Below are 24016 nucleotides of genomic sequence, written 5' to 3'. Positions count from 1 at the left end.
GTTTGTTTTTCTTTAATTCAGGTACAATATAATTTGCTGACCCCACCTCTTGGCTGGGTGAGTGGATCCCAGGACAGCAGCAGACGAACGTCTGTCCCACTTTATCATGGCTTTAAAGAAGTGGAAGAAAACTGGACCAAACACTGTTCATCAGGTAAGGAAAAAAAATGGAAGGATTTTTTTTATTCCAATATTTGCTTTTATAAATAAATGAAAGTCTTTTCTGTGCCTTGATTTGGGCAGCTTCTCCTGCTTTTGAATGGCCACAGGTAAAAATACATCTAATAACACAAGAATTGTTTTATTAACCAAAATTCAAAGCTGGTCACTTCTAGGATTATGCAGCAAGTAATTAAAAATGTGTTTGTTTAGCCAGGATTGTAGGAGTAGGAAGGCTTTGGCTGCCTGTAGCACAGGTCAGAGGACCTTGGTATAACAATGGAGCAGGCATGGAATCTGGTAGTGGCCATACAGTGCAGAATGTTGTGGGCATGGAGGAGAAAATCCAGCACAACGTTGCCTGTTTCAGCTGGCACTTTGAAGGTTGTTTTCTGTTCTCACATTCCAGACTCTGCTCCACAGCCCAGGTTCTACTGCATCCTGTCTCCAGAAGCTTCCGAGGATGATCTGAACCGTCTGGACAGCACGGTACGGCACCGCTGGGAGAGATTCCTGCAGGGCCACGGGGGTTTGCCAGCTGCCAGGGAAAACAGACAAGGAAAGACTCGATTAAAAAGAGGAATCTTTCACTAAGTGGAGAAAAGAGGAGTGACCAGATAAGATAACATGGGATTCCTTCTTCCCCCTGTCTGGATGTCAGGGCACAGTCACTGTGCAGAGTCTGTGGAGATCTGTTGGAGTGCTGCAGGAATGCTTGGGATTCAGACAAAGCATTAGAGTTGTTTTCTCATCACTTTGCTTCAGCTTTTCCCTGGGTTTTGTTTCCTCACTAAATTTGTTGCCATCAGGGTTATGAGCTCCCTCTCCTGCCTGCTCCTTATCCCCAGTCCATTGATCCTCAGTCCCAACAGAACCTCTCCCTGAAGCTGATTTTTGGGCTGTGACGAGCTTTGCAAAGGAAAGGTTCTGATTTGTCATCTCCTGCAGGTTTGTGAGGTGCTTTTCTCCAGGGCTACGAAGTACGACGAGCTCTACTCAGCCCTCACCTCGTTACTGGCTGCTGGCTCCCAGTTTGATACACTCAGGAGGAGGGAGAACAAAAATGTCACTGCACTGGTGAGACTCTCCTCAGGAATAACAGATTTTCAAACTTAGTATTTTCAAGAAAAGTATTAAGCCAAAGTATTTTGGACTAAGTAAGGAGGAACTTAAAAATCTCATAGCTAACCATAGTGTTCGTGATTGCTGCACATCTCTTGAGTTTTTAATTCATTATGTGCTTCAGACTTGCTGTAAGTCCATGGTAATTCCAGGAGGTGTGGCTAGAACACAGTTAAACAGGAGAAAATGTTACAATTTTTTCTTTTCTCACTCCTGTGTTGCATATTTTATTGTTTAATATGACAGAAACTCAGCCCAGAGTTCTGATTTGGCACAGGAGCGTGGAGTCTCTGAGGAGATATTTGTAATGGTGGAAACTTCATTCTTTCTGTGCTGACTTTCCCAACTGTTCCTCTGTTTAGGAAGCCTGTGCCCTTCATATTTTATTGTTTAATATGACAGAAACTCAGCCCAGAGTTCTGATTTGGCACAGGAGCGTGGAGTCTCTGAGGAGATATTTGTAATGATGGAAACTTCATTCTTTCTGTGCTGACTTTCCCAACTGTTCCTCTGTTTAGGAAGCCTGTGCCCTTCAGTACTACTTCCTGATCCTGTGGCGGATCCTGGGGATTTTGCCTCCCTCCAAAAGCTACATGCACCACTTGGCCATGAACACCCCCGAGATGAGCGACTGTGACCTCCTGCACACCCTGCGCTGGTCTTCCCGCCTGCAGATCCCGTCCTACGTCGTGTGGATCAAGGTTCAGCCTCAGCTCCGCGGGCTCTGGGGGGTGGTGGCAGTGACAGCATCGCTCCCTCCCTGCTGGCTGCACCTGGGATTTGTTTTGGGGGGTGTCCTGTGCCCGTCTTTTCTGGAGTGGTTAATTGCAGAGCGCTGTTCAGGCGTGACAGATCTGGGTTTTGGCGTTTCTAGGATCACCTTATCAAGCAGGGCATGAAGGCTGAGCATGCTGCTCCTCTCATGGAACTGACCTCCAGCAAGTGCATCTCGGTGAAGTACGACGTGGAAATAGCAGAGGAGTACTTTGCTCGACAGGTGAGCTCTGGGGGTGCAGCTGGACACACAAACCTGTGCTTCTGTGGCGTGCTCTGCACTTACTGTTCCATCTGCTGTGTTCTCAGATCTCCTCTTTCTGTGCTGTCGACTGCACAACCATTCTCCAGCTGCACGAAGTCCCCAGTTTACAGTCCATTTACACCCTCGATGCTGCAATCTCCAAGATCCAGGTTTCTCTAGATGAGCACTTTTCCAAGTTAGCTGCAGAAACTGACCCCCACAAGTCCTCAGAGATAACCAAGAACCTCCTCCCTGCCACTCTGCAGCTCATTGACACTTATGCCACTTTTACCAGGTACAGTCCTTGGGATTTCCAGCAGGAACACAAATTCTTGCTGTGCTTTGGGCTTCCTCTGCATTTTGTGTGTTGTTTTCTCAGAAGTGCCTGGGAGTTTTTATGTCCTTTATGTCCTCTAGAGGCTCCAGTGCTTTAAAAGAAGAATAACGAGTAGCTTGTTAAGCCATGCATTGGAATTTGTTGTTTCTGAGTAGCCTCCTTGTCTGATCTTCCAAGGCTTCCTTGCAAAACCAGCTTTTCCTCCAAAGATAAAACCACCCTCTAGGATAGTGTTACTTAAGGTTATTTCTCTGGGATGATACTGAGGCTGTCAGACCATCAGGAAAAGAGGGGGGAGCGGTTAATTCTTACATTAAAAATCTAAATTCTTCTAAACTCTCGTTAGAACCTGTGTAGAAGAAAGCAAAAATAAATCAGCTTTTTCTTTTTGGGCACTTCTCCTGGTAAGTAGCTTAGAGAGGATGAAAGCCCAGAACTCCCTTAGTGGTGTGGGGCAGAACTTGAGAAGTTTGTGTTTTATCTGTCACTGCATTGACACACTTTAGTTCTGAGCTGCAGAGCTGATTGCAGAGGTAAATCCCCTCCATCCTGCCTGCAGATCCTACTTGCTGCGGAGCCTCTCGGAGGAGGCTGCCTCGGACTGCAAACCCTCCGAGGAGAAGCTGCGGGGCTACGCCGCCGTCCTGGCCATCGGCTCCAGCCGCTGCAAGTCCAACACGCTGGGTGAGGGGCAGGGCAGGGCTGGGCTCCAGGGTGCCTCCCCTCCTGGGTGAATCCACCATCGCTTTCAGATTGATTTCCACCCCTGTTCAAACACTGCAGAGTGTCTTCAGTGTTCCACCAGCTGAAACAGCTGGGCAAACCCTGAAGGGATATCCTGTGTGCCCCCCTGGGTTAGTGAAATGTTTTTGTGACCATGCTGGAGCTTGTGGCACGGAATAACAAGGGGAACTGTGAAATGTTGGTATGCTGAAGACTTAGATTAGTATTTGTGGATTGGTATTCATGCCATGTTTTCTGCAGTTGTAATGAAGTGAAGGAAGCTGGGATGCTCTTAAAAACTTGGGGATGATTTATGAATTTATTTATTTCCTGATTGTTCTGTGTAACTGCAGGCCCAGCCCTTGTCCAGAACTTGCCATCAGCTGTGCAGACCCTGTGTGAATCCTGGAACAACATCCACACCAACGAGTTCCCCAACATCGGCTCATGGGTGAGTCCAGCCTCAGGGGCTGGTCTGCTGTGGGTGCAGGAGTTCTGGGAAGGGGGGCAGTGTGTGGCTGTGTCCAGATCCAGGGCTCTGATGTGTGTTTGTGTGTGTGTTTGTGTTTGTGTGTGTGTTTGCGTGTGTGTTTGCGTGTTCCTCCCCAGCGCAACGCCTTTGCCAACGACACCATCCCTGCAGAGAGCTACATCAGCGCCGTGCAGGCCGCTCACCTGGGCACCCTCTGCAGCCAGAGCCTGCCCCTGGCAGCCTCCCTCAAGCACACCCTGCTGTCCCTGGTCCGGCTCACCGGGGATCTCATCGTGTAAGTCACTCCTCGTGTGACAGAACAGCTCCACACGCTGCTTTGTGTCCTCCAGGGCTGCGTCTGTGCAGCACTTGTGCTTCTCACCTAAACCTTCCAGCTCACAGCTCCAAACACCAAATTAATGACACACAGTCTTCCTCTGTTCCTGGGGTATCAAGCTCCCTGAGGGAATCCTTTTTGTCAAATCTGGACCTGGAGAAACCGGGATATAAAGTGATGCAATATGGAGCTAACTAATTAATTTGTGTTTTGCTATCATTCACTTGTGTGAAGTTTTCAATGTGTAAGGAAAAGTGAAATGCCATTTTTCTTTCCATGGATTTAGTCTAAAAAGCTCTGAAAGCAAAAAGTAGCTGTTAACACTGCAGACAAGCCCCAAAACCACCATATGTGACAGTTGGACTGTCTAGGGAGATATTTTAACTGTATATATACAAAAATAACTTGTAATTATAATTTTATAACTTGTAATAAATAATTTTCCAAAGGATAACTGTTTTTCTGAGGGGGAAAATGGCTGGTCCAGTGTTTTTATCCCACCTTTCCAAAAAGAGTTTCATCTCTGACTTCCATGCCGAGTTGTGCCTCACTTAATGGGAATTCTGGTTTGCAGTAGGGATGATCTGTGCTGTGTCACGCAGAGAATTAAATGGTGTCCTTTTCTTTTCAAGCTGGTCAGATGATCTGAACCCACCCCAGGTGATCCATTCCCTGCTGCCCCTCCTTCTGGAGACCAGCACAGAGAGCGTGGCAGAAATCAGCAGCAACTCCCTGGAGAGGATCTTGGGCCCGGCCGAGTCTGACGAGTTCCTGGCTCGTGTTTATGAGAAGTTGATCACAGGCTGCTATAACATACTGGCCCATCACTCTGACCCAAACAGGTAGCAAAGCTGTGTGCAGAGATTGGCTACTTGCTTCTGGAACAGAAAAAAACCAGCTTATTTTTATCTGTTGGAAGCTTCTGTACTATAAATGTGAAGTATTTTATTCACATTACCAGAGCTGCAGAGTGGGGGTGAGGGCAAGAGAAAATGGGGAGGAGTAACAGTAAAAGAGACTTAAAGTGTAAGAAGAGCAGCTCTTTATAGGAATTTGTGTGTGAGGTGTCTGAATTATTTTAGGTTTCTGACTGGGATTTGCCTTAGAGCATCATGTGTCCCTTTGCTCTAACTTGGTGGATTTGTTGGTGTTTATGTAAAGTTGTTCATCCATTGTTTTTCTTCTGTCTCTTGGAAGAAGAGCTGCTTTCAATTGGTGGAAAATTGACTGGAATTGTAATGGCAAATAGATCACTTCTGGCCTCTCAGAGCTGTTGTGATTGTTGAAATTGTTTCTAAATGTTCTTATTTGATCCTTTCCTATTCCTCTTTTAATCCTCAGTGGCCTGGATGAGTCCATCTTGGAGGAATGCTTGCAGCATCTGGAGAAACAGCTGGAAAGCAGCCAGGCCAGAAAAGCCATGGAGGAATTCTTTTCAGAAAGGTGAACTCACCATTTGTAGCCCAAGGACTTCATTTCTCATCCTTTTTCCTGTTATTTTGTCACTGTAGACACCAAGGTGATGTTAATGCCATTGTGCAGGAGAGTTCAGGCTCTGTAAAGCCAGGATATCCTTCAGGCAGTGCAGGAGAGGGGGAAGAGAGGACCTGAATCTTTATCCAAATAAAATACTCAGCGAGGCCTCGCAGTGATGATGAGTGGGGAATCTTGCAGCATGATTGTTCTGCTCCATGAGGCACTTACAGACCTAGCTGCAAAATCCCAAATTCTCTCAATCTGGCCATGGGTTGATAATTTTAAGGGGAGGGAGGTTGGCCTGTCTTAGATCATAAAGACAAACTGTGCTGGGAGCAGCCTGGAACAGCTGTGGAGGAAACAGCCCAGCACAAGCACAGTGTTCTGAGTATGGGGTGAACAGGAGGAAAGAAACTCCAGCAGAAGTTCTCCATCAGAAACTGACCATTGCCTGGCTTTTATCTCTGCCTGTTGAGCAGCTCAGAGTGAAAGCAGTTCACTCTGGTGGCTGGACACTGTTGGTATGGAAAGGAAAGGTAGCCAAGAAAACCTTGACTTCTGTTTTGGAGCCAGTTCAGGCCCTTTTGTGACTGGATATGAGGAGAACACTGAAATGCCACTGAGGAGCCCATTTATGAGTTTGGGTCTGAACTGGGTTTGCTGTTTGGCTGAAAGCAGTTTCTGTGGTTTGGCTGCTGACCAGTGTTAACACAAAGTCCTGCCAGTCTGAAACGTGAGGGCACAGAGGAGTGGAGCCAGTGGAAAAGGGGAATGGGCTGCCTTTTAACAAAGCTGATTTCATTCTCCCCTCTCTACAGTGGAGAGCTGGTGCAGATCATGATGGCAACAGCCAACGAGAACCTCTCAGCCAAGTTCTGTAACAGGGTGCTGAAATTCTTCACCAAGCTCTTCCAGCTGAGTGAGTGCCAGCGGGATCTCCTCCATCCTGCCTTTTCCACTTGTGTTATCTGAGGGTGGAAGAGAAGCTGTGGGAGGGAGAGGGGTCACAGCTTCACCTTTTCCAGAAAAGCCATTTCCCCACGTGCTCCTTGTGGCATTTGTCACCGACAGATTTTCTTTCCCCCCAGCTGAGAAGAGCCCCAACCCCAGCCTGCTGCGGCTCTGCGGCTCCCTGGCCCAGCTGGCCTGCGTGGAGCCCGTGAGGCTGCAGGCCTGGCTCACCAGGATGACCATGTCCCCACCCAAGGACTCTGACCAGCTGGACGTGGTGCAGGAGAACAGGCAGCTGCTGCAGCTGCTGACCACCTACATCGTGCGGGAGAACAGGTGAAGCGCGGCCGCGGTGCCGTCCCCTGGGAGCTGCTGCTGGTTCTTGGTGGCAGCTGTGTGAAACTCTCCTCTTTCTGCTCAGCCAAGTGGGGGAAGGCGTGTGCACCGTTCTGCTCAGCACTCTGATACCAATGGCAACGGAGATGTTGGCCAATGGGGATGGCACGGGCTTTCCTGAGCTGATGGTCGTCATGGCAACTTTGGCCAGTGCAGGACAAGGGGCAGGACACCTCCAGCTTCACGGTGCTGCTGTGGACTGGCTGGGCAGATGGTGAGAGTGAAATCTGTACTGCTGATGCTTCGTTTGTGGTTTTTTTAAATTTATTTCCTGGTGTTTTGGGGACAGAAATTTGTGTTTACAGGTACTCCCTTCTCTCTTAGTTAATTGTTTGTTGTTTGTGATAAAAAGTGTCTGAGAGAGGCTGCTCTGTGTCCATCTGATCCAAACAATCATGTTGTTTTTTTTCTGTTTGCTTTTTGATGGTTTAATTACTGCAATTATATATTCCCTGTTGTTAATCTAAAGCAAACTGAATGCTTGAAGCTGTTGGTCAGGATTGAGTTTATACTCCCCACCCCTAGAAGTGTTCCAGGCCAGGTTGGACAGGGCTTGGTCCAACCTGTGACAGTGCCAGGTGTCCCTGCCCACTGCAGGGGGTGGGATGAGATGGGCTTCACGATCCCTCCCATCCTCAACCATTCTGTAGTAATTCCCAGCGTTGTGTGTTGCAGCAAGAAATACCTGTCTCAAAAGAACGTGGTGGAAAAGATGAATGCCAACGTCATGCAAGGGAAGGTAAGACCCGTGCAGGCTCTGCACTCGCAGCAGTGACTCCCAGGCACGAGTTCACCCATCCCGCTGAAAACCAATTTATCCAGGGCTCAGCTGTGGGTGTGTTTGTGTGCTGTGAGCGTTGCCTCTGACTGTCCTTCCCTTCTGCTGGCCAGCACGTGACAATCCTGGAGTGCACGTGCCACATCGTGTCCTACCTGGCCGATGTCACCAACGCGCTGGGCCAGGGCAGCGGGCAGGGCCCCAGCCACCTGTCCGTGGATGGCGAGGAGCGCGCCATCGAGGTGGACTCGGACTGGGTGGAGGAGCTGGCCGTGGAGGAGGAGGACTCTCAGGCTGAGGACTCGGTAGGCAACGGGCACAGCGTCTGCTGCAAAGGACAGGAGGGTTTACCTGGAGTAAAAATTGAGATTTTGTGTTTATTCCTGAGTGGAGGACACCCTGCGTGGCAGGTCCGAAGGAGAGGATCTGTCATTCCTGCCTAGATGTGTTTGTGATGTCAACAAAAGTTAAATATTTATTCTTTTAATTCAAAAAAAAGGAAGAAATTTAATAAAGTGGGTTTGTCCTACTGTTTTTGTATCAGCAAGCAAGGTAGATTAATGCTTTAAGTGCTGTTGTGATGGTGAAAAAAAGCTGCTAGAATGCATTCTTTATATTTTTGTATCAATATTTTTGTTCCTGTTTCTTTTTCTTGTTAACCATTTCATGTTACTCCAATGTGTCACCGTCTCCATGTGGTTTGACACCAGCTGCTTTCTAGCTCAGTGTTGCTAAAATTTGCTGTTCTTAAAATGTACTTTTGGTGTCTGGGGAATTTATTCTGTGCATGCAGTTCACTGTAGATGCAGTTTCTAAAGCAGTTTTCTTCTGGATAGGATGAAGATTCTCTCTGCAATAAACTCTGTACTTTCACCATCACACAGAAAGAATTCATGAATCAACACTGGTAAGAATCTCAAGCTCGTGTTCCGAGTTTCAGCCTGGTGTTTCTGGCTGTTGGGAAGGAAACCAGTGTAGTTGGTGAGGCACTGCCTTTCGAAACTCACCTGGATTGTTTTGGGCAGGTACCACTGTCACACTTGCAAGATGGTTGATGGTGTTGGTGTCTGCACAGTTTGTGCTAAAGTTTGTCACAAGGATCACGAGATCTCTTACGCCAAGTACGGATCCTTCTTCTGCGACTGTGGAGCCAAGGAGGATGGCAGCTGCCTGGTGAGTTCTTTATGTCTTCAGATTTTGCAGGTCCTGTGCAGTTTTCTGTTCTGCAGTAATGTTATGTCAGGATTTGAGTATGCAGGAGCGCTAAGGCTTGAAGGCTTTGACTTTATAATGAACCCTCGGAATTTACAGCTTGCCTGGAAATTAATGTTTTTGCTCCAAATAAGAGCATCAGTAAATCTGTGTCCTAGTGACTCTTGGGATTCCATCTACAGCATTTGCTGCACAGCAAAGAACACCTTTTCCCGCGTTTTCCACTAGCAGCAAATGAAATAATTATATCTCAAAAAGTTTTTAATCCTTGGATGTTATTTCTTTAGAACCATGCCCTGACTGCTGCTCTTACAGTCTGTGTTCAGTTCACCAGGTTGAGGCTGGTTTGGGATTTTAGCGTTCCTCTGTCATTCCCAGGCGTTGGTGAAGAGAACTCCCAGCAGTGGGATGAGCTCTACCATGAAGGAATCGGCCTTCCAGAGCGAGCCCCGCGTGCCCGAGAGCGTCATCCGCCACGCCAGCACGTCCCCGGCTGAGAAAGCCAAGGTCACCATCAGCGAGGGCAAGGGTCCTGACGAGGAGAAACCCAAAAAGAGCAGCCTGTGCAGGAACGTGGAGGGCTGTCGAGAGGAGCTGCAGTCCCAGGTAGAACTGGGTTGGGTTGGTTATAAACTGAGATGAGAGGCTTGAAGAAGCAGCTCCCATCCAGGAGCGTCTCGTTCCTCATTGGCCTGATCTGTTCCTTGTAGGCCAACTTCTCCTTCGCACCTTTGGTGCTGGAGATGCTGAATTTCCTGATGGATGCAATCCAGGTCAACTTCCAGCAAGCTTCAGCCATGGGGAGCAGCAGCCGTGCCCAGCAGGCTCTCAACGAGCTCCACACGTTGGACAAGTCGGTGGAAATGACGGATCAGTTGATGGTACGGTGCAAAATTAACAGAGCGTGGATGAGGGGAGGGCATTTAAGCACAGACATTCCAGTGACACCCTCTGGGTGCTTTCCCTGGCTCAGGTCCCCACCCTCGGCTCTCAGGAAGGCGCCTTTGAGAACGTGAGGATGAACTACAGCGGGGACCAGGGCCAGACCATCCGGCAGCTGATCAGCGCGCACGTGCTGCGCCGCGTGGCCATGTGCGTGCTGTCCTCGCCACACGGCCGCCGCCAGCACCTGGCTGTCAGCCACGAGAAGGGCAAGGTGGGGCTCCTGGGGAAGGGGGATGGTGCTGGGGCTGCTGGCCTCCCCAGGGGAAAGGGAACAGTGCTGGAGCTGCTGGGCTCCCCAGGGGAAAGGGAACAGTGTTGGGCTCCCAGGGGAGATGGAGCAGTGCTGGGCTCCCAGGGGAGATGGAGCAGTGCTGGGCTCCCCAGGGGAAAGGGAACAGTGTTGGGCTCCCAGGGGAGATGGAGCAGTGTTGGGCTCCCAGGGGAGATGGAGCAGTGCTGGGTTCCCAGGGGAGATGGAGCAGTGCTGGGTTCCCAGGGGAGATGGAGCAGTGCTGGGCTCCCAGGGGAGATGGAGCAGTGCTGGGCTCCCAGGGGAGATGGAGCAGTGCTGGGCTCCCAGGGGAGATGGAGCAGTGCTGGGCTCCCAGGGGAGATGGAGCAGTGCTGGGCTCCCAGGGGAGATGGAGCAGTGCTGGGTTCCTAAGAGAAATGGAGCAGTGCTGGGTTCCCAGGGGAGATGGAGCAGTGCTGGATCCCTGTGTTCCCAGGGGAGATGGAGCAGTGCTGGGTTCCTAAGAGAAATGGAGCAGTGCTGGGTTCCCAAGGGAGATGGAGCAGTGCTGGGCTCCCAGGGGAGATGGAGCAGTGCTGGGTTCCTAAGAGAAATGGAGCAGTGCTGGGCTCCCAGCGCTGAGGAACACACAGGACTGTGGTTTGTTCTGCGTGTCTTGAGATCTGGTGCGAAGTTCTGCGTAGCTTAGGGAACCTCTCGTAGGAAAAACTCTTCAGGGAAAAGAGTTCCTGCAGCAGGCACAGTGAGAACAGCTCTCTGCCCTCTCCCACCTCACTGCAGCCACCTGAGAGCAGGCTAGAGTCAGGTGGGGATCCTTGACTCAGTGAAAGGACAGGAGGAAAAGGCCTTAAGGTGCAGCAGGGGAGCTACAAATCAGTTCCTGTAAACAAGAATGTGTCTGCAGGAGTGGTCAGACATTGGGATATGTTGCCCAGAGTGGAATCACCAGCTCTGGAGGTGTTGGAGAAGTGTCTGGACCTGGCACGTGGGGATGTGGTTTAGGGGTGATCGTGGTGGTGCTGGGGTGATGGCTGGGCTCAGTGATCTCGTGGGTCTCTTCCAGCCTGGATGATTTTGTGGTTCTGATTCTGTAAGTGGGATTTGGAGCTGAAATGCCTGACTCCCCTGAGTTGCAGCCAGGTGACCGAGTTCATTCTGTGGTGCAGATCACAGTGCTGCAGCTCTCAGCCCTGCTCAAACAAGCCGACTCCAGCAAGAGGAAGCTGACCCTGACCCGCCTGGCGTCCGCGCCCGTGCCGTTCACGGTGCTCAGCCTGACTGGGAACCCCTGCAAGGAGGATTACCTGGCTGTGTGTGGGCTGAAGGTAAAGCAAACCCTTTTCCAGGGGGCTGCAGGCATCAGCTCCAAGCCAGCTGTGTTTGTTTCCTCCCAGGAGTTAGCACGGAGCTGCCTCCAAAGCTGTGTCACTAATTCAGCTCCTCATTCGCTGATAGATGAGGTGAAAGAAGCAGGACTTGTATGAATAATATAATTAATGAGGCAGTGCCTCAAAATAGTATTTCTTAGTGTGTTTAGGCTGATTTTGTTTTAAGACAAGAGCCAAGGTTTAGTCATTGTCTGTAACAATTAGTGTTCTTTGGCAAGGACTCCTCTTTTTGGTATTCTCTCAAATTTAGATTCAGCTTTCTCAGTGCAGAATCTCCAGAAAATGCTGCACTCTCTGTAGTTTTTATTTTCTTTTCAAACCTTCACATCATTTCTCTTCAATGCAGGAAATGGAGATGTAGATTCTCTGGGTCATTATTTGCCATAAGAGAAATGCTGACTTTTAACTCCATTCTTGGCTTCAAATATTTATAAACACTTTGTTTTAATATTTAACCAATTTCCATTACTCCAGGATTGCCACGTGCTGACGTTCAGCAGCTCTGGATCAGTCTCTGATCATTTGGTGCTTCATCCCCAACTGGCCACTGGGAATTTCATCATCAAAGCTGTGTGGCTGCCAGGATCTCAGACAGAGCTGGCCATTGTCACCGCAGACTTTGTCAAGGTACGTCTGGCCACCAGCTGTTGGTGGCCATCAGAGTCTGGATCCTTGGGGAGTTGCATGTGGAAGAATGTGATAATATTCTCAGAAATAAATTGGAAATATAAATCTGGGATGTTTGGGCTGTTCTTGCAAGGAAAAGCAAACCCGAGGAACTCAAAGAGGAAAAAAAGCCCCAAAAATCTCGTAGGGATTCCCTCAGCTCTTGTTCATTTGCAGTTTTGTTTTGCAGCAGTTCATTACTGCCTCCATAATCATTGTAGTTAATTATTTCCTTGGTTCTTCCCACAGATTTACGACCTCTCAGTAGATGCCTTGAGTCCAACTTTCTACTTCCTCCTCCCAAGTTCCAAAATCAGGGATGTCACGTTCCTGTTCAACGAGGAGGGGAAGAACATCATCGTGATCATGTCCTCCGCTGGCTACATCTACACCCAGCTCATGGAGGAGGCCAGCAGTGCCCAGCACGGGCCCTTTTATGTCACCAACGTGCTTGAAGTCAACCACGAGGACCTGAAGGTGCTGGTGACTTCCCTTTCTCCCTTTTTTTGCATCTTCTTTTGAAGGCAGAACTTCCCTTCTGGGTTCTTTTTTTTAACTTCTCCTTTTAAGCCCCCCGATCTAGATCAAGGAGCTTTCTTTATTCCTCTAAAGAGAGAAATATCCTCATAGTAAAAGGAGGTGGGGGTGAAAATTAAACCCCTTGATCCTTTCATCTAGAAAATGGAGCATGTTTTCCATGGCTGGCTCTGAAGTCGTGCCCAGCAGGATTTCTCAGCAGGGAGATGGCTTCAGAGCAGTGCTGTTCTCAGAGCGAGGCACTCCAAAGGTGCAGGAGCAGAGGGGATAAATCACCATGGCTGGGGCTGGAGAGCTGCACTCAGCCTTTTGTTTCTAGTCTGGAGGGAGACCTTTCAAATCTCTGTTTTTACCCCAGCCTGCTTCAGAGCAGGAGTAGATGGGGAGGAGGCCCTCAGGAAGGTGTTTTGTGAGCTGGGCTGACAGGGAACGCTCGGTGTGACACTGTCACACAGCCACGGGAGCTCAGGGTGTTACCTACAGCCTGCGGGTCTGCAGGCTCAGCATCCCCTCCCAGAGCCTTTGAAGTGTCTGATGGATGAGTTCACCCAGGAGTTCAGCTTAGGAAATTGTCATTTAGGGCTCTGCTCTCTCACTGCTGGGGAGGAGGGGCGGCTTTGGGAATAATTCCACGGTGAATGTGAAAGCCTGGCAGAGCGTTTGGAGATGTTTGTGTTGAATGTTGGCATTTCTCTGCGTCCCCCAGGACAGCAATGGCCAGGTGGCAGGAGGGGGGGTGTCAGTCTATTACTCCCACGTGCTGCAGATGTTGTTCTTCAGCTACTGCCAAGGCAAATCCTTTGCAGCCACCATCAGCCGGGCCAGCCTGGAAGTGCAGCGGCTCTTCCCAATCAACATCAAGAGGTGAGGACCCTGAGGGACCACTCCCTGCAGTTTGTTTTATTTATCCTTTTAAAAACAAACATCCCAGCTCTGAATGGCCAAACCTTGTGGTGAAAATCCCCTGCTGGCCGATGATTTCTTGCCACTTTTCACGGCCCTTTTGTCCTGGATGTTCCTCGTGGGTCCCTTCCAGCTGAGGAATTCCACGATACCCCAGTTGCAGGATGATTAGGAACCAAAGCTGGCTGTTTGAGGATGCATTTTGTCCTCCCAGCAGGATCTGAGAGCAGGAGGTGTGTGCAGAGCAGTGGGAGCTGCACAGGGTGGGCTGCTGGAGGTGCAGCCGCTGGAACCGATGGGATTATCCACCCTCCCCAAGCAGGAAGCCTTTGTTTCCTTTCAGCACCACTGCTGCAGTGGACCTTGTGCATGGCTGATTTTCAGCCTCCTTTGGGGGAAACCAGTGAAACTCTGTGAATGTGGCAGGAAAAAGAGAGTTCTGTTGTGTTTGGTGATACACAGTGCTGCACACTCAGGTCACAGACTCTCCAGTGGCCTGACACAAAGCCACTGTCACGAGTGGGCTCTGAAGGAAGCTCAGGTTCCAAGAGCTCCTGAGCTCCAGTCAAGTTTGGCTTAGTCTTTTTGCAGCTCTGCTTCCACTTTTCCCAGTGAGCAGACGCCGATTCTCCTGCGCTGGCCTTTGCTTATTGCTGTTAGCTGTGTTGAAACGTGGAACTGCTCAGATAAAAACATTGCTGAAAGCCATTTATAAATTATATCCTTGATTTGGGGCATAAAATGCAACACTAAGCCACTTTTTCCTCGAGTCTGCAGGGTGGGGATCAGGGCTGAGGACTGGGATGCAGCACTTGCATCCCTGCTCAGGACAAAGCTTTAACTGATTCCAACACAATGAAATTTGTCTGCTTTTGCTTGTGCTGCTCCTGAAATGAGTGTCATTGTGCACCTTTGCAGTTCCAATGGTGGCAGTAAGACTTCTCCAGCCCTGTGTCAGTGGTCTGAGGTGATGAACCACCCTGGCCTGGTGTGCTGTGTCCAGCAGACCACGGGTGTCCCGCTGGTGGTGATGGTGAAACCAGACACCTTCCTCATCCAGGAGATCAAGACCTTGCCAGCCAAAGCCAAGGTTAGCCAGAGTTCCCTGTATTTTTGACTCTTTAAAATTTGCTTTCTGCTTGTTCTGTCAACCAGTCTTGGCAGCTTTTCTAACACAAAAGAGTTTGTTCCTCCAAGCAAGAGTTGCCAAGCCCTCTCCTTGCCTTGCAGATCCAGGACATGGTGGCCATCCGTCACACGGCCTGCAACGAGCAGCAGAGGACCACCATGATCCTGCTGTGTGAGGATGGCAGCCTGAGGATCTACATGGCCAACGTGGAGAACACGTCCTACTGGCTGCAGCCCTCTCTGCAGCCCAGCAGCGTCATCAGCATCATGAAACCCGTGCGCAAGCGCAAGGCCGCCGCCATCAGTAAGGGCTCCTCGCTTGGCCTTTGTCACTAATGCAGCTGGAGAGATTGATCAGCATCATTTAAATAATTAAAACACTCGTTCAGTTGCTGGCTCGTCTCGTTAGGGACTTTTGGATTTGGGTTCTTTTTCCCTTGGAGCTGAGGATTGACCAGAGGGAGGCAGTTTTCTCTTGTTGGGTCTCAGTTGTTTATTCTTTCCTTATCAGCATTACAAGGTACAAGGAGCTGTGATAGAAAAGGGTAAAATGGCCAACAAAGATCCTCTTCAAGGTCTTTTCTATGTCCATTTACCCAATTAACAGATGCCAGCTAAATTATTTTTCTTAATGACCCAATGACCCAACACCTGTGTGCTGCACTGTGGCATTTTCTACCCAATCACTCACAACCACCCAAAAACCTCCAGGAGAAGAACATGAGGAAGAAAGAAGAAGGACAAGAGACAACACCCTAAATCCTCCACCTTGTCTCCTGCTCTCTAAACTAACTTTTTCACCCAGTGATTTAAGAAACTTTCTAATCTGCACATTTACACTTTTCCTATCTAACTTTAACATTTGTTCTCATGTATCAGCATGAAAACACGCTCATGAATTTTATATTATATGAAATTCAGTGTTTCCTTAAATTCTAGAACTAAGTATTAGAAACAAGGGCACACACTCTGTATCCCAGACTCCAGCACTGGCTAAGTGGGTAAAATGTTTCCATAGATGTGTATAAAAATAATTCCCAAGTTGTTTCTGTGGGTTTTTTTACCGCAGCTTTGCCTGGCTTTGTCATAAAGATCTGTTTCCCTTTTCAGCAACTCGCACATCCAGCCAGGTGAACTTCCCCATCGACTTCTTTGAGCACAACCAGCAGCTGACAGACGTGGAGTTTGGAGGCAATGACCTGCTGCAGGTGTACAATGCCCAGCAGATAAAGCACAGGCTCAATTCCACGGGCATGTACGTGGCCAACACAAAGGTGAGTGGGGCAATCTGGGTGGCATCATTATTGTTCAGGAGTCTGCTTGGTTCTAATGACCCCACACAAATACCATGATTCGCCTCTGTGCAGAGCCCTTGGCTTCAGAGGGGATTTTTGAGCTGTGGTTGGTTGTGGGAAATGGAAAAAAATGGAAAATTCCACCGAAGGTTTCAATCTGCAGCCTTGGAAAGAGCTTGGGTTAATGTAATGATAAAGGTACACAAACATCAGGTAGAAAAATTACAAACTTCCAAAAAGTTACAAACTTACAAAAATTACAAACTTACAAAAAAATTAAAGATTCCTCTAGTTATAAGTAAGAATATGTCTTGAGTAAGTAAGAAATTATTATTATTGGGTAAAATAGTGTGAGGTTTGAGCTGTAATAATGTGAATTAGAGTGAGTATGAGTAATAATGTGAACACAGAGTGAGTACACACTCTCTGTGGCTAAGAAAGAGAAGCAGTGTGGCAAAACTCAGCAAAGGTGATAGGTTTTTAAGTAGAAACAAGTTTTTTGTTCACTGTATATCAGACCAAAATGTTATTTATTGCTGTGTGAGGAAGAAACCTTTGACTACCTCAAGCTCCTCTCTAAATCTCACACCTTTGAGCCCTGATACCTGGTTTACTTAATCAACAAACCATCTTAACTGGTCCCACCCCTCATTTCTCACCCTGCCAGCCTGGGGGTTTCACCATCGAGGTGACCAACAACAACAGCACCATGGTGATGACGGGCATGAGGATCCAGATCGGCACCCAGGCCATCGAGAGAGCTCCCTCCTACCTGGAGATCTTCGGCCGCACCATGCAGCTCAACATGACCCGCGCGCGCTGGTTCGACTTCCCCTTCACCCGGGAGGAGGCTCTGCAGGCCGACAAGAAGCTCACCATCTTCAGTAAGGCTCCTGCAGCCTCTCAGCTGCTGCTGCTGCCTCGGTTTGGGGCGGGGATGGAGCTGCTTCAGCTCACAGCGGGGAGTTTTCACCTTCGCTGCTAAAGCAGTCTCCGTTTGGGGTTTTGGTGGCTTTGTTTGTGGCCCGGTTTCTGCGTGCTGCGAGTTCAGCTCAGGGATTTTTGTGCTGAGGAAAAAGGCCCTGCAAAGGAGGTGGCACTGTTGGTGTTTGTGCAGTGTAATTGCTGTCCTGGCCCTGTGAAACGAGGCTGGTTTGGATCCAAAACCAGCAGTTTCCTCAGTTTCTAAGAAATTTCTCTCACCGCTACAGTCGGAGCGTCCGTGGATCCTGCTGGAGTCACCATGATGGATTCCATAAAAATTTATGGCAAAACCAAGGAGCAGTTTGGGTGGCCTGACGAGCCCCCCGAGGATTTCCCGTCCGCTTCCGTGAGCAACGTGTGTCCCCCAAACCTCAACCAGGGGAACGGCACTGGGGACACCGAGTCAGCCGCCCCTGCTGCTGCCAGTGGCACTGTCCTGGAGAGGTATTTCCACAGTCTTCCCTTTCTTTATCCTTGGAAATGGGTTCTTGTCATGCTGGGCACTTGGGTGCTTTTCCTGACTCGGAGAGCTGGAGGGAATTTGAGTTGTTCTCACTGCCTTCCAGAGCAGCAGTTAAAAACAGTGATTATTCTCTCAGCAGGAGGGTTTGTGGTGGCTCTTGGTAGATCTGTGTGCTTGCTTGTGCTGCCTAGTTCATGTTTCAGCAGTCTGGAGGAGCTCAAAGCAATTTCTGCTGCCTTGGTGCCATTCCCTGGTTTCAGGCTGGCCCTTTTTGGTCTCTGAGGCTCACAAAGGTCGGGTCTCTCTGAAGTTAAGCTCAGTTTTGAGGAGGGCTTTGTGTGTGACTCTGCTTTAGGCTCATAGCTCCCACCAAGCCTGCCTTGTAGCCCCCATGGGCTCAGCTCTGCTGGGGAAGGTGTTGGCTTTTCCCCCATATCCCTGCTGGGAGCCAAAGCCCAGGGGTCACCTGGACAGAAATGCAGTGAATAAACTCGTGTTCTCTCTCGCACCCACGCTGTGTTTTCCTTTGAGCTCACAGTTTGTATCGTAAGGGCTGTAAAAGCACAAAGGGCAGGAGGGAAGCAGCTGCAGGAGGAGCTGGTACTGCTGAAAGATGAGCATTTCAGAGAGCTGGGAGGAAGCAGTGCTCAAGTTTGTCAGACTGAAATCCTCAGGGCTTGAGGTGCCAGTTAGGCCCAGCTGAAGGACCTGTTCAGCCATCCTTTAATACTTTGTCTCATAGTTGATGGGATTTTTTCCTGTGTTTATTTTCCCTTTCCTTCCCTCCTCTGCTGTGACATCCCCACAAGATGTCCCTCTCGCTCTCTGGTTTTCCAGAGCACTGGGATTATATTCTAAAAATTCAGATATAAAAAAACCCCACATTCTTCCTATTTGGTGTTACCTCCTGAAGGGCCTCTGGAGTAGGAGCAGTCAATGGCAGGCAGGAGGCAGCTTTTCTACCCAAGTGTGGTGTCTGCACTGGAATTTAAGCCTGGGTGGTGCTTTCAGTGATGCTTTCAGTGGTGCTTTCAGTGGTGCTTGGCTTCTCTGTGTGAGGTGACCTGGCTCATCTCTGTCTTTGTTCTGCTCCAGCCCAGTGTGTGCTGCCCAGGTAGAAAGACCCTGCTTAGACTGACGCTCCCCTGCCTTCCTGATTTCCCCATTTAATTTGCCTTTTGCTTAGAATGTGTTCTAGGGAGTTTTGCTGTGAGCTTTACACATTATTTTATTTTTATTTTTATTTTTTTTTTTTTTTTCCTTTTTCTTTGCTCCCCCAAAGTTCTGACACTGAGTCCCTAACCACCCTGGACCGGTTAGTATGGCATCCTTTTCTCTGCACGAATGAGAGTGTGTGTCAGAGAGACAGAAAACACATGGCGTGGCTTTTGGTGACTGGGGCTTTTTATTTTGTTTTCCGAGTCACATTTGCTTCTTTACATCCTGGTCATTGCATGGCAGATGGTTTAGCAAATGTAAAGATGAGGTGGTTTGCAGATTTTTGCTGTACACAGCGTTAACTGTTGCTTATTTGACAGACTCCTCTCTGCTTTGTTCCTTCCTTGTGCCTTTTTATCCCACTTGTGTTCCCTCCAAGCTTTATGAGGGTGGCTGTGGGGAGGGAGGGGGATGTTATTTACCACCACCAGACCAGACAATGGTTCCTCCTACCTCCCAATCCGTGTTATTTTTCCCCTCAACGCTCTCTCTTCCCTGCCTTTTCCTGTATTTTCCTGCTCCTTCTGGTGTGTCAGATGGCATTTCAGGTTGGTTCTACCTGGGGGCGCAGAGTAGGCACTTTGCTGCCACTTGAAAACCAGGTTTTCCCTTGGAAAAAGTATTTTCCCAGCCTGTTTGAACCTCAGCATCCCTCTCTTTTGGGGGGGGGGTGGGAGGGGGTCACACCCAGTGCTCCGAGCCAATTTCCCTCCGGAATATTTTATGCTGAAAAACTCCAAAGTGGGAAGAGCAACCTGTGTGAGAACAGGCAGGCAGGAGAACGTTTGCTCCCTGAGCAAAGTCGGTTCCGCTTTTTCCCATGTGTCATAGCCAGCCTTGATCTGCAGTCATCTGTACGTCTGGGGGCCATGGTGAATTGGGACTGTCAAGACAATCCAAGTTATCCCTGCTGCAGGCTGCGTAAGGAAATGTTTTATCCTCTTTGGGAGAGAAAAGCCCCTGTCTTTCAGCTGTGGATTATTAAAGCAGTCCTAAGTTTGTCTGTGAGCGTGAGCCAGGTTTAACTCCGGTCTGTAACACAATGAAATGATATGCATGGTGCCTGTGGCAGGTTTTATCATGCTTTGATTTTGTACTTGGCATTCGTTAGCTGTCTCTGAGCTACTCACCAGTGTAGCCCGCATAAAGCAAAGTGCTAAGGAGAGAGAAGGGTTGCTGTACTCAAGCCTGCTTTCCTCTCTCCCTCCAGGCTAGTAGTGAGTTCTTTAGAAGCGCTGGAAAGCTGCTTTGCTGTGGGACCAGTCAACGAGAAGGCAAGTAACTTTGTGAATACATTCCTGAGCTCTGGAGCTGGGGGAGGAGGGGTGAGCTCAGCACTACCTCCTGCAGCCCCCGGGGGCCTGATAGCAGCAGAGCCGCATCCCTTTTGCTCACAGCGCTGATCTCAAAGTTGCCTTAGCCAAAAGCTGTTTGAAACTAGTTTAGAATGACAATTGGCATTTGCATTTAGAGCTGGTGGGCTTTTTGTGCTTGGGGAGTGACCTGGTTTACAGAAACAGCAGGGCAGGAGCCCATAAATCTCAAAAGGACTTTCCCTAAGTGTCAGATAGTCAATGGAGGGAGGCTGTCAAAAGGCTGTCGAGGGAAGGGAGCTGCAGGTACACTGAGGGATGGTAAATGTAGTAAATAATGGGGTTTGTCTGTTCCTAGGAGAAGAATAAGTTTGCAGCTCAGGAGCTGGCTATGGTGCTGCTGTCCATGCCAGCCCCTTCCAGCGTGCAGCAGCAGACCAAGAGCCTCCTGGCCAGCTTGCACACCAGCCGTTCAGCCTACCACAACCACAAGGTACTGCCCAGGACATGGATTTGGGGGCTTCTGGGACCTGCCAGCTCGTGGCTGAGGTGCAGAAACAAACCCCCTGGCTCACCTCACTTCAGCTCCTGCTGCCTGCCCTGCTGGCTCTTGTGTTTCACCTGAGCCGTGTGATTCTGTGACCTTTTAGGCTTAGCTGTCCTTCCCTGGATGGCAAATGCCAGATTTCCCCAGGATCTGTCCCCTGGTTGTACTTCAGCTGCTTTCTCAGTTGTTTTTCTTTGCCTCTCACCCTCCAGGATCAAGCACTGCTATGCAAAGCCATTCAGTATTTGGCTTCCTCCACCAAAGAAGGAAAGGACCTTGATCCCGAGGTATTCCAGAGGCTGGTGATCACTGCTCGATCCATTGCTATTATGAGACCCAACAATCTGGTCCACTTCACAGAATCAACTGTGCTGCTGGAAACAGGTAGATAAGTCTGTCATTTTCTCTGAGTTTCTATTGTGATAATTGGGGGCTGTGCTGGGCTGTCGGGTTCAGAGCGACAGGGGCTGGATTTGACACCTTTGCTAGGTGTGTGATATCCTGGTGATGAGAACATCAAAGCCTCTGGGGGAGAAAAAAAAAAAAGCCATTTCAAATAAACTCGGCGTTCCCCTCATTAAGGTTTTCCCCTGCACATTTCTGAGAGGTGATTTTTTAATCTGTGCAGAGAGTGAAGAAGGGCAGGAGGCCCAGAAACACGTGGAAGGAGAGGGCTGCACCTTCATTACCCAGCTGGTGAACCACTTCTGGAAACTCCACGCTTCCAAACCCAAAAACGCCTTCCTGGCCCCTGCCTGCCTGCCAGGTGGGAGAGCTCTTCCTTGGCTGTCTGTGCTTTCTAAAGGGGCCTGTTTGAAGTTTGTAAGCAGAGAGAAAACGATTTGTTGGATGTTGGTGCAGCACTGAGGGCTTTGTGACGTGGAGCTGCTGATTCTGCTCCTGATCCTGCAGTTTTTGTTCAGGGGGATGGGTGTTGTGCCAGGAAAAAGGGACTGATGGGTGATTTCCCCACATTTGTCTTCGTGGGTGGTGTTGGAGCATACTCAGTGGTGCTGGTATGACAATGTTCCATCAGACAGACAAGACTGGCTCAGTCTGGGTGGAAAATCAATATATTTGTGCTCTTACCACTGTGCCTTGAAGCCTGCAAACAAAAGATGCTTCCTGCAGTGCCTCACTCTGTGCTGGAACACCGAGAGTTGATTTCATTCCTGCTTTTATTCCTCCTCAGGTCTCACTCACGTTGAAGCCACAGTCAATGCTCTGGTGGATATCATCCATGGATACTGCACCTGTGAGCTGGACTGTATCCACACTGCATCCAAGATCTACATGCAGATGTTGCTTTGCCCCGTATGTCATCCTGCTCTGCTCTGATTGCTCTTCCTCAGCCTCTGATTGCACCAGGGGAGGTTTAGGTTGGACCTCAGGAAAGATTTCTTCATGGAAATGATGTTCCAGCCTGCCACAGGCTGCCCAGAGCAGTGGTGGAGTCCCCAGCTCAGGAGAGATTTGAAAGTGTGGTGTGGCACTTGGGGACAGTGTTGGGTTTGTGGTGGGACTTGATCTCACAGGGCTTTTTCCACCTAAATGTTTCTATGCTTTTATAATTGAATGTGGGTAAAATGCAAATGCATAGCACAGACACAAAATACAGCCAAAAACACCCACCAGAACTGAAGGAAGGAGAATTCTCTCTCCTTGTGTTCCTGTAATGTTTGCCATGTGGAATTCCAAGTGTTGCTTTGTGGCTCCTGAGGGGAGCAGGGAGCTGAGGCAGTGACTCCTGTCCTACACAAAAGACCTGACAAGAGTCACAAATGTCTTTTTAGCCATCTTTCCAAATGCTGTGACTAAAGACTTGGAGTTTAAGGAGTGTAATGCTGCACTGTTAACCCTGCAGGACCCAGCAGTGAGCTTTTCCTGCAAGCAAGCTTTGATCAGGGTGCTGAGACCTCGGAACAAGCGGCGGCACGTCACCCTGCCATCGTCCCCCCGCAGCAACACTCCCATGGGTACGCCCTAAACCAGCATGGCCTTCTTGAGGGGCCAGAAAATAAAGTGATCTTGTTAAAATTTGGACTAAAAAAAACCTAAAATCAACCTTTTTCCTTTCTTTTCCTTCCCCTTGCCCCTTAATCCCCTTTTTATTTAATGAAGTCTCACCTTTTCATTGGTATTTTGGGATTCAACAAAGAAATCTGTTTGAGATATTCCCCTTTCAGTGACAGGAAGATCTGATCATTTTATCTAGAGTTAGTATTCCTAGGCATGTTTTCAGGGTCTAGTAAATCAGCCAAAGGTGTGTGCAGACCAAAATTACCAGAGCTCCAGACAAGAGAGGTTTTCTGTTTTTTGTCGGTGTCAGGGAATCTCTTGGCAGCTGAGGGTAGCTTGGGGCTTTTCCCCAGCATTGAGTGCCTTGTTTGGGATGGGATGAGGAGATTGATCCAGTCCTGCTGTGGCACTCAGGAGACAAGGATGATGATGATGACGACGATGCAGAGGACAAGCTGCAGAGCTCTGGGATAGCAAACGGAGAGCACATCCGGCAGGAGAGCCAGGAGCAGAGCGAGGTGGATCACGGCGACTTTGAGATGGTGGTGAGTCCAGAGCTTCTCCTTGAAGCCTTTCAAGTGTGCCAGGACTCGAGTTAGTTTAGTTCTGATGAGTTAGTTTAGTTCTGCTCCCTGGCTGGTGGTGGTCTGGGGAAAGCTCTCACCCTGTTTCCTCTCTCCACAGTCGGAATCCATGGTTCTGGAGACTTCTGAGAACGTGAATAATGGGAACCCTTCTCCTCTGGAGGCTCTCCTGGCTGGAGCAGAGGGATTCCCTCCCATGCTGGATATCCCTCCAGATGCAGATGATGAGACAATGGTGGAGCTGGCTATTGCCCTGAGCCTGCAACAAGATCAGCAAGGTCAGACCTGGGCACTGTCAGCAGGCAAAAAAGGGGATGGGAACTGGGGAAACTGGGAAAGAAACGAGGCAAAGCTGTCAGTGTCACCACCAAAGACAGCAGAACCATGGAATGTACAGAAAATGCCAGAGTTAACTTCATCCTCTCAGAGAAAGGTGCTCATAAGTTGTTCTGTGCTTGCAGGGAGCAGCAGCAGTGCCCTTGGACTGCAGAGCTTGGGGCTGTCGGGCCAAGCTCCCAGCTCCTCCTCCCTCGACGCCGGAACGCTCTCGGACACAACGGCATCAGGTAACTGTTCACTGCAAGGCATCATCTTTTTCACATTTTCACCTAAGTCATGCCTTAAAATTTGGAAGAGCCAGTTATTGCTATTGGTTTCTTGTGTTTTTGAGAGTGTACTTAGAGCTTTTCCCTGCTCTGATTGACTCCCACTGTGGATTTCTGAGGAAGTCATTTCCTCTCTCGAAACTCAAGCAGACAAAACAAAGCATGTGCTGTATTTCCCTTGCATTTA

General features: G+C 49.2%; 1 protein-coding gene across 6 annotated transcripts in view; it reads left to right on the top strand.

The window, feature by feature from the left end:
- The window catches only part of UBR4 (ubiquitin protein ligase E3 component n-recognin 4), an 85594-nt gene that overhangs the window by 14041 nt on the left and 47537 nt on the right, over positions 1-24016 (top strand). For 3 of the 6 annotated variants that reach the window (XM_086860409.1, XM_086860408.1, XM_086860406.1), the window contains exons 20-59: positions 22-154; positions 569-648; positions 1108-1236; positions 1800-1982; positions 2156-2278; positions 2365-2594; positions 3196-3320; positions 3713-3810; positions 3969-4126; positions 4801-5010; positions 5510-5611; positions 6463-6563; positions 6733-6931; positions 7017-7205; positions 7667-7730; positions 7883-8074; positions 8606-8676; positions 8795-8942; positions 9360-9587; positions 9692-9862; positions 9955-10137; positions 11346-11504; positions 12042-12194; positions 12483-12710; positions 13477-13634; positions 14592-14763; positions 14904-15105; positions 15912-16075; positions 16764-16980; positions 17308-17524; positions 18826-18858; positions 19972-20035; positions 20433-20567; positions 20834-21005; positions 21250-21387; positions 21814-21935; positions 22486-22597; positions 23055-23185; positions 23325-23502; positions 23686-23790. In XM_086860409.1, coding sequence (XP_086716535.1) covers positions 22-154; positions 569-648; positions 1108-1236; positions 1800-1982; positions 2156-2278; positions 2365-2594; positions 3196-3320; positions 3713-3810; positions 3969-4126; positions 4801-5010; positions 5510-5611; positions 6463-6563; positions 6733-6931; positions 7017-7205; positions 7667-7730; positions 7883-8074; positions 8606-8676; positions 8795-8942; positions 9360-9587; positions 9692-9862; positions 9955-10137; positions 11346-11504; positions 12042-12194; positions 12483-12710; positions 13477-13634; positions 14592-14763; positions 14904-15105; positions 15912-16075; positions 16764-16980; positions 17308-17524; positions 18826-18858; positions 19972-20035; positions 20433-20567; positions 20834-21005; positions 21250-21387; positions 21814-21935; positions 22486-22597; positions 23055-23185; positions 23325-23502; positions 23686-23790 — 5977 coding nt within the window. The remainder of the gene's footprint in view (positions 1-21; positions 155-568; positions 649-1107; positions 1237-1799; positions 1983-2155; positions 2279-2364; positions 2595-3195; positions 3321-3712; positions 3811-3968; positions 4127-4800; positions 5011-5509; positions 5612-6462; positions 6564-6732; positions 6932-7016; positions 7206-7666; positions 7731-7882; positions 8075-8605; positions 8677-8794; positions 8943-9359; positions 9588-9691; positions 9863-9954; positions 10138-11345; positions 11505-12041; positions 12195-12482; positions 12711-13476; positions 13635-14591; positions 14764-14903; positions 15106-15911; positions 16076-16763; positions 16981-17307; positions 17525-18825; positions 18859-19971; positions 20036-20432; positions 20568-20833; positions 21006-21249; positions 21388-21813; positions 21936-22485; positions 22598-23054; positions 23186-23324; positions 23503-23685; positions 23791-24016) is intronic. The other 3 variants (XM_086860412.1, XM_086860411.1, XM_086860410.1) reach the window with 1 other exon arrangement.

This window comes from Cyanistes caeruleus, chromosome 22, assembly GCF_971803275.1.
Source record: "Cyanistes caeruleus chromosome 22, bCyaCae1.hap1.1, whole genome shotgun sequence".
Classification (NCBI taxonomy): Eukaryota; Metazoa; Chordata; class Aves; order Passeriformes; family Paridae; genus Cyanistes; species Cyanistes caeruleus.
The sequence above is the reverse complement of the archived record's forward strand: the minus strand, read 5'-3'. Positions and strand labels throughout refer to the sequence as shown.